Source organism: Copadichromis virginalis, linkage group LG5 (assembly GCF_057382275.1).
Source record: "Copadichromis virginalis isolate Kocher_CV1m ecotype Utaka linkage group LG5, C_Virginalis_male_GT1.1, whole genome shotgun sequence".
Taxonomy (NCBI): Eukaryota; Metazoa; Chordata; class Actinopteri; order Cichliformes; family Cichlidae; genus Copadichromis; species Copadichromis virginalis.
The window spans coordinates 18,154,685-18,164,318 of NC_140622.1; the positions used below are offsets into that span (position 1 = coordinate 18,154,685).

General features: G+C 40.8%; 1 protein-coding gene across 2 annotated transcripts in view; it reads right to left on the reverse strand.

Moving 5' to 3' along the window:
* The window catches only part of mdfi (MyoD family inhibitor), a 30,587-nt gene extending 27,983 nt beyond the window's left edge, over positions 1–2,604 (reverse strand). Inside the window, exons 1-2 of one of the 2 annotated variants that reach the window (XM_085456327.1) lie at positions 2,178–2,604; positions 854–1,043 (exon numbers count right to left, since the gene is read on the reverse strand). In XM_085456327.1, coding sequence (XP_085312453.1) covers positions 854–1,004 — 151 coding nt within the window. In that variant the 5' untranslated portion in view covers positions 1,005–1,043; positions 2,178–2,604. Of the gene's footprint in view, positions 1–853; positions 1,044–1,478; positions 1,540–2,177 lie in introns of those variants that run through there. The other variant, XM_085456328.1, reaches the window with a different exon arrangement.
* Positions 2,605–9,634: the final 7,030 nt, after the last annotated feature.

Genomic DNA, 9,634 nt, shown 5'->3' on the forward strand with positions numbered 1-9,634 from the left:
TTGAAGCTTGAGGAGACTGAAGTAATTTTGGCTCATTCTGCATGAGTCATTCACATGAAAACAGCCCGAAGCTGAGTCCACATCTTCCTCTCCCCGCCTCTGTGTCAGTTACCTCTGAGCATGACCGATCTCTCAAAGCCAAAGGGTCACAGGTTCATTCCCAAATTCCCAGGAGCCTAATTGTGCCATTTAAGTGTTCCATAGCGCTGAATCAGTCCTGACCACTCAGATCACCCAAGAGCACGGCCCCTCCTCGGACCAGTCTCAGCAATTACCTGACTACACAACAGTTGTGTCATTAAGAAGGCTTTTGACCTTATAAATCTCAGTAACATCCAGCAAAAACACACAGTGGTTTTCCCAGGATAAAGTGTGAGTTCCTACAGTGTAGCCCCCTCCTGAGTCTACCATTAGAGATTATTAATTACTCAGTCTCAAACTTTTAAACACCACAGTGACTCAAGACTTTTCCACTTTAGAGAACTCACATCAACCTATATTACACTTTCGCTGGGGTGAATAAATCCATTCCAATGTTGTTTTCAGAAAACTGTATTACAATAGTTCTACTGTACAGTCAAACACACTCTGGATGACCTACTAACATAACAAGCTTCACATGCATGAAAGTAAATGGTGAAGCTTCACTCTCAAATAATCGTGCTCCATTGTTTTCATACCAAATGGCTAATCTCTTTAATAACTAACTCACTTTTTCACTACTTTCAAACACCGCCTCCACAAAGATGACAACATTGGTTATTGTAAACACTGGGCCTTCGTGGCACGCATGGAGTATGTTTATGTTTCTTTTTTTCTCTTTTGTTTTTTCCCCCAACAACCTCTTTCTTACCATCACCAGGGCAGGGCTGTGGGCTCGGACAGCTGTTTTCTCTCTCTGCGTTTGAGCTTGTTTGCAAACTTGGTTGTGGAGCTGGCAAACCGGGGTCTCCATCGTTAGGTGGCTCTCGCGAAATGGCAGCGGCACTCCTCTCCTCATCCATGGGCGTAGGCCTGGCTCTTTAGGGAGGAGGTGACTGAGCCTGAAGCAGGGAGACGAGATAGCCCAAAAAAGAATTTCATAGAGATGAGTCATGTGGAAGATTTCTCGTTTTCTTTTTGATATGAGCAAGAAGCTAACAGACTACAGGTACTGCTGAACCACCATCAGCGCCTTTTGGCAGGATCCTCACCACAGGAAGCAGTGCGTGTTTACAAAGGAAACGTCTAATAACAGCCTGCTTTAAATAACGTCTTCAAAGTATGCTTTGACAGTAACAAGTATTTATTTATATATAACACTGTAAGCCACTTCAACACTGCAACGTGAGGTAGAGAGACAGGAATAGGTCAAGAACAAAAAAAGTCGTATAAGTCAAATAACTTATTCATGAAAACAGACATAATTTCTATTTTACAAATACAAATTATCATACTACATGTATACAAATCTCGGAAACCAATAACACCGCACTTACTGCTTACACTTGCTCCTTGTTTAAAGTAAAAGACGCGTTTTTGAGAGCCCTCGACCATCGGAGCAAGTTTTGTAAATCATTATCGGGAAGTTCAGCGTATACCTCACGTGCCAGTTTGGGCACGCGCTTTTCCTGCCAAAGTAACTCAGCTGGACAGCTGTTTGCGCGCTCCCGTAGCTCGCTCGCTCCGCACTCGCTGCCTCCCAAAAAGTTTTGACCACCTTTGCCAAGTTTTAGAGCGAAAAAAAAAAGTTCGAAGAAGCAGAGTTTGGTAAGCTTCACCATCAACCACCCACCCCCACGGGTGAGTTTCTCAGTGTTTTAAACGGCATGGCCACAAAGTTTGAAGAAGTTTCGGGAAAAGAGAAAAGTCACTGCAGCGCACGCTCACCAAGAGCTAGCTGAAACATGTATACTTGTAGCGAGCTTTTTATAACAATAATAAAGTGTCATTTTCCATAATAAATTCAGGCTGAAATATTGAACATGAACGCAAATATGAGTGATAGCTAATGACGGACGTGCTCTGGTTATCTTCACTGCATATCTGCCCTGCGCTTTCTCGACACGAGTCTCTGCATGCTCAGACCAAGCTCCGCTCCAGCGTGAGGATAATTTCTCTGCCTGAGTTAGTGCGGCTGAAAAATCTAAATGCAACTTACTTTGACAACAATAACACCGCAGGAAAAAACTTCTTACCTTCTTTCTGGCTGGAACTCTTTGCAACTGGGCCTTTGAACTAATTCATTTTCTGGTCGCTCCAGGTGGACTTCAAGCCCTCTTCCAATCCAATCTCCCCCCCAAACTCTTGTCACTTCACACGAACACCAAGTCTGTCTATGGCTCATGCAGGTAAACTAAACTCCAAATTCAGAGCATTTTCGCCAGCGGAGATAATTCTCTCTCCGCCTCTAAACTTTCTCACTCCTGCTCGCCCCGTCCTCCAAACCAGATGTTGGGAGGTTTAACGCTGCAAGGCTGAAATCTCTTTGTCTGCGCTGCAGGTTTCCTCGCTTTCTACTGCGTTTCTGCACCACCTTACCAAACTTATTTACAATCTTAAATTGAGTACCCGCTTCGTGCAACCCGTTTCGCCTCCTGACTCCTATATCCTACTTGACTCAGACTTCTGCTCCTGCTGTTGGACAGGAAACTACAGTGAGCAGTGATTGTGCTTCCTCCAGGCTAGAAAGTAGTTGGGCTGAGCTGTACTGTCATATAATTACCCCCAAAACCCGAACCAGACGCAGGACTAACTAAGGCAAGCTTTCATCAGGAATTATGAGCCCAGAAATATGTTTTGGCACTAATAATAGTCTGTAAAGATAATCGTTTTTGCCAAATTGCAGCAATGCAGTTAACATTTATGCTCAAAAACACTTACACAATACAGTATGTTTACAGTTACTTTATTGTCTCTATAACATTTTAATGTATCAAACATAAAACAGGCCACTGCATGACATTCTCTAGTTTGCTGTGGAGTCTCTGTCGTTTTGTATTCTTAATGAAAGTCAATAAAAGTCCCGTATATGCAGGAAAATATTCATTAGCTGCTGTTTTAAAAACAAAAATATAATTTAGCAGTGATAGTAACTTATTGCGTTTTTTAATTACTAGTGTTTGGTAAGATGCCAAGTCCATGTATAGCGCTTTGACACAATCTGACTAAACCTTTGTTTTTCCTTGCAAGAAACAAACAATTTTTACAGTTTCTAGTTTATGTCCTGCTGCTAGTCACTTTGGGGATTTTCATCATTCATTCCGGCGCTCTCAGAGTCTTTTAAGGCCAAGTTAGACACTCAGTGATTCATGTTCACAGTGTGAAGTGTGGACTAAAGAGTTATAACAAGAGATCTTGCGGTGCACATTCCTGCCTTGTACTTACTGTACATACCACTGACATCAGCCACTTGTTTTTCAAATCTGCTACACTGATAACAAGTGCCATTATTAAAACTGGCTCTAAATACCGGCTCTTTTGAAAGTAGTTTATCATCATTAGTATTAAGTAGAAATAATGAATAAGAGAGACATTTTTTTATGAAACAAATGCATGTCAGCATGAATCAACATATCAAAATGTTACACTTCATAGTCATATAAACACACTCAGATGACTTCAGTGATGGTGATGCTGAAACAGTTTGAGATTAAACCATAAATGTATGATACATCTGTTATATTTATTGTTCTTAGTGTAAGCGACGCCTAATTTGTAGAGATAATGAAGATTTATAGTGCTAACTAACCAATGTGGTGACTGGGTTTGATAGCTTTTAAAAATCCCATTTTCAGTTTTGAAATGAAGGTTGGTAAACAGTTACTAAGTACGTTTTGGCATCAAAAGAACCGGGGGAAAAAATTACAATACTCTAACAAGAAACGAGTCTTGTTGAATTAACATTAGGATGACCAGATGTCACTCTGTAAGTGGGACTGCACGTGCTTTTTATTCTTAGGTTGATTTTCCTTTATTGTACCTTATGCTACATAAATCCTCCACCCCTGTTGTAATTTAAGTTCAGACCAGCTAATAGTCAAAATACTTTTTACACATAATTGAAAAATAAAATATTAGAGAGGCTGTTCATTTATAAATGTTGCTAATGGATGACTTTTAAAAAAGTACTGATATCAGCATTTCAAAGTCTCTGTGAGATAATTCCTACCAACACATTTTGAGTGGTTGCCCTCCCTGTAGCTTTACATGCATAACTTCGTCATCTACTGCAGGCCAGTTTTTAACAGAGTGGAATAAGTGCTCTCCCAAATTTTATCATATTAAAATTCAGAGTTCATCTTAGGTAATTTGCAGCATCACAATGTGCTAATGAGGAGATTCTTGCGTTTTTATGTGATATCAAACTTTCAGCTAAAAATCATACAGTACAATTAGAGTTAGGTTAACACACACACACACACACACACACACGTGCCAGATAAATTAACCACATACAAAAAAAACCCTGGAAAGTGGTTGACACCTGGGTTAGGCTCCCGCCCACCCTGTGACCCTGAAGTGGATAAGCAGTTAAGAAATGGATGCGTGGATGAATGGTGGCCATTAGCCCACGGATCCATTAATGTCTTGTGTGTTTTTAAAAGATCCAGTTTCCCCTTCTGCTCTAATTCCTGCACTGAACAATGGCACCGGGGACATTTTTGTCATCAGCCACAGAAGTTATTCTCTCAATCATCTTGCTTCTGTTTTTATTCACAGTACAGCCTAACTGCTTTAATATCCGTTGCTTCCTTTTTTATTTAGACAATTATTTATATGCTGCTTCACAGGTGTTGAGTGTTAATTTAATTAGCCTTATTTAACAGGTTTTTCTTCATTATTTAAACATATTTGTCACAGAGTGTGTGGTAGGCGCCGCACACCTTGTCAGTCTTCTGATTGCTTTTGTTCTGGTTCTAATGACAGCATTGTGTAGAGGTGAACAGGTACACTGGATTGTTCAGGCTCTAATGGACCAGCCAAATGAATTTCCCACTGCCCTTCCATATTCCACACCTCCAGCAGTGCCATCAAGTCAGCATACAATAATGGGAGAGAGGTTTTTTTTGTTGATGCACATGCAGACACTTTCTCCTAAACCATTTATTCTGTGCAGAGGAATAGCAAAAGGGTAACAGCTTTATAATTTATGTCAAATGAATAGTTTGACATTCTGGGAAATACAGAAAATCAAGCCAATTCAATGGACAAGGCACTCAAAGCATTAAGTAGAAATTTAAATGTGTGAGAATTTTGCAATAGCATATATGCTGGTAGGAGTATTTTGGGGCAAAGTCATTAAACTTTTAGGCAGTTTTGAAAAAAATCTGATTAACCAGTTCATGTGGTAGATGCACTGTTTATATCTCTGTGACCACTTCAAGTTAATTTAGTGTCTTTTGTCCCGCCAGGACTTAAATCACACACTTGATACATAGACCAGAAATAAGGGGAACAACTAGTCTGTATTTGTAACAACTTTTAAAGCATAATTATTAACACATTTTTGTTCATTTGTTTAATCGGGTCAAAAACTGAATTGTAAAAAGAAATATAAAGAAATATTTATTGGTTTAAAGATGGTCTTGTTGGACTATTTTTCAGTTACCAAGCAACAAGCAGAATCTCAGTAATTCACAGAGATGAGAGTGAGACACTCGCATGTAACTGTTTCTTGTAATGACAGTCTAAAAGTATGGAATAATTTGTCCATTACCGTTCACTGTAAGCATATGCAACAGTACAGTATATGATCTGCACTGTAGCCAACAAGTCAACAATATCACCATTTTCACTGATCCCAAAAAGCTGAATCTGTTGGATGTAGCGTTTTCAGCAGGAGAAATGTTTCTTCAGTTTCTTCTCCTGCTGAAAAAGTCTGCTTACAGTACTCATTTTCTTAAATCAGCTGAGTCACAACTATACGTTAAAAGCTGGTATTAAATATGCAGTGCATACAGGGAGGCTATAAATTCTAATTCAGACTCAACCACGGGCAAATGGTCCAAAGGCAATCAAATCATTCTTAACTATTCTGAATGGATTTCATAGTACACTGACCTGAACTTCATTTGGGTTAGGTATCTGATGCTTTAGAGCAGGGGTGGGGAACACAAGGGCCGGTGTCCTGCAGGTTTTAGATTTCACCCTGGGCCAACACACCTGAATCAAATGATTAGTTCATTGGAGAACCTCAAGACACGTTGAGGAGGTAATTTAGCCATTTAAATCAGCTGCGTTGGATCAAGGACACATCTAAAACCTGCAGGACACTGGCCCTTGAGGCCTGGAGTTCCCCACGCCTGTTTTAGAGGCTTTACAGTCCTCTGATAACCAGCAGGGAAAGAACAGGTTGCTGTGTTTAGCTAACTAGTGCCTAGGGTGGGGGACAAAGGTGAGAGAGCTGCTCCATTTCTCAAAGGGATTCTGAGCGTACTAGATGATCTCATGTGGTGGGAGGACACATGGAGGAAATGTCGAGATTGAGAGAGGAAGTTAGCCCAGACGGAGACATAGAAAGTGAGGTGTGTGTGTGTGTACACGGAGGGGGTGCTCAAAGAGAAGCGAAACTGGAACTGGGCACACTCGGAGTATGAGTGTCCATATCTGAGTATTTTTCTTAACAGTTTCAGTGTCTCTGAATGATATGGTGACTGGAAGAGAGAGTGAATATGAGAGAGAGAGAGAGAGAGAGACGGGAGGGTGAAAAATGTGGTTCCAATCACTCACAAAGATGCTTTTGTTCTGTGGCCGGAGCCCTCTCTCTCTCTCACACACACACTGCCACACATGGAGTCATGGAGCTTCATCCATTTTCTCATCTGACTTATGGGTTCTCAGGGGAGGGTTCCTCTGGTGATTTAAAGAAAAAACAACTTGCGAGACACTAACAACTCAAGGATAGTTATTTAAAAAGCAGGATAACACTCCAGCGTGTCCTAGGAGTGCAATTTTGAGCTGCTTGCATACTAAATTTATATGCTATGCACCATTTACTTAATGATTCATTATATACCAAAGTCTTCTTGCTCTCTTATCCTGTATTGCTTGTTTTGTAAAATACATCTGTCGTTATGTCCTCATCTTGTTTGCATTTTTCCGGCGCCCATCATTTCCTGCCATGTAACATGCCATTTGGATCAGTGAGAGCCTGAAGAGGTGCCTAACTGACCCATAACATTTCTGATCCCACCTATCCCTGCTGACATCATGCAGATTGCCTGTCATACACAAGGAAAACACAGCAAGACAGACTACCATTCACTCCAACATCCACACCTACAACCAATTTAGAATAGCTTATTAACCTAACATCTATTTGGCTGGACCATGGGAGCAAACAGCAACAGCTCAGGCATATGGAGAACTTGCACAATCCACACGTAAACCAGAGCTCATGCCTCTGGGTCAACAGGCTTTCACAAAGAGAAGCAATGCTATTTCAGTGTATTTCCACATGTTTATTATTAACAGGATCATACAAAAAGCCAAACCAGTTTTTAAAAATGTCATATTCACTTAAACGTGCTGCTGCAGGGTCGGCTGAAGTGGAATTACAAGCAAAATCCGACAAAACAAATTTTGATTAATTAACTGAGTCACACTGCATGCAATAATAGGTGCTAATTCTATGCTTTTCTTTGTTACATTGTTTTAAATATAATAGGGGCAAATGCACAGTGGCCCACCAGTAAGGAAAAGTATATTACAGTGCTTTTTTCTTTTGGCTTTAGCGAAGAAAAAAACCTCTTGGGTTGTCTTTTATGGTAGACACAGAGAGGAGAAAGAGTCTAAGCTCATTAGCCTTGAATAAACAGATCCATGTGGATGCATGCAGCAGCAGATATACACTGATGTGTTGTTTGCAGTGAGTCAGTGCACTGTTTGGAGCCTAGCCCACAGCTTCAGCCACAGACATTGAGGGGAAGAAGGGAGAGGGACAGACAGAGTGAGTGAACAGGGGAGAGACAGAGATGTCAGCATTGCTCTGGGTAAATGTATTTTGTGACTCACAGGGTCTGCCTGGACCTCAGTGCTCTCCATGCTGTTGGGACTAATGTCCTTTCACACCCACCCGTGCACCCAGTCACACAAACATGCATATTGATTTAGCATCGCAAGCTCATGCACATGGACAGATAGGCAGATGCATGAGAGTACAATCCACCTCCGGACTGTCGAACAAATGTATGAAGCACGCTCACATTCAGGCCTCCTAATGCTTACTCTGTCCAGATGAGCATTAAGAAACATGTGCCAAGGTTCAGATTCAGGTGTGTGCCAAATACTACCATCCCACGCCAAGAATAACCCCTTTGTGTTGCTCTGCACCCTGGCTCACCTTGTACAAGTATATGGTACTAAGTTTCTGTTTAGTATTCATAATGTGTGCATGCCAGTGAGTGTGTTTTTATGCCTGTGCATGTGTGCCTTCAGCCTATAATAGGCTTAGAATAGGGTCTCTACCAAAACCAAATGTCACAGGGATTTAAGCGTCAAGAGTGAGTTTTCTCCCAGCTGACTAACACAGAAGTTCAATAAAAGCACAAGATTAAACAAAGTTTCAACTTTCCAAAAAAACATCCATCCAGTTTCCATTTTTTCTCCCTGTGGCAACATATCCATGATGCAGAGCTGAGGTTTAAAGAGAAGCTGTAGGGCATGCTGCAAACCTGTGAGGGAGACAGACACGGGTAAAGAGCGGGAAGTAAAAACTGAGAAGGCGGGCAAGCTAAAAGTACAGAAAGGTTAAAAAAAGAAGAAGCATTTTTTATACATCATCAATGCTATAAACCCTAATGAGACTTCAGTCACCTGTATTCATGACGTTCCCACTGCCACACACAGTGCAGATCGTTCACTCAGTGTTTGTTCCACACTCTCTGGCCCACTCTGTTGGTCAGAACGTGTTAATGGACCCCAGTAATGTTTGTTGCTGGGTTTGTGTTTATGAGTTGCAGCTTGTGTTGTCTGGTTTGTTTACTCCTCCTGGTGGCCACTCTCTGTATCACATTTTGAACTGTCTAAAGGCCTTCCATATGGTTCAGCTTCCAACTCGGGACAGGATTAAGATTGTTTAACGATTATGTGACATTAGTCTAGGGTTGCATTTTTGCTACACAAAGACATTAATTTTCTTCATAAAGACACTAAAATAAAACCTGCCAATCGCAAAGGATTAATATGGAAGTGGCAACACGGCGCTCATTTCAATTGAGAGGATCTTGATTGTATTTCAGACGGATAAGATCAGTTTTGAAAAAATGTTTTCATGCAAATATACAGTATAAGAGCTTTCATGTGTGTGTTTGCGTGTGCAGGGTAAACAGTAGAAGAAACTCCATTACATAGTTCAATATTAGTAAAAAAGTTTGGCCAGTTTCTGATCAAATCTGTAGACTTATCTTTTTATGTATAAATCTATCAGTTAGATTTAGCTTGTTTAAATAGTTGGATGCTTTTTTTTAATAAAACATCTGTTATCAGCCTTTCAGCAGTGATGATTTGGTTCAGTTAAACCCTGAGAGACCGAAGAGGTGCCCAACTAACCCATAACATTTCCGATCTAACTCTTATGCATCATCCATACTGTCCAGCCCATCGATATTTTAAGATAACTCAACAGCACTAGAGAAGAAACAAGGATGCAGAA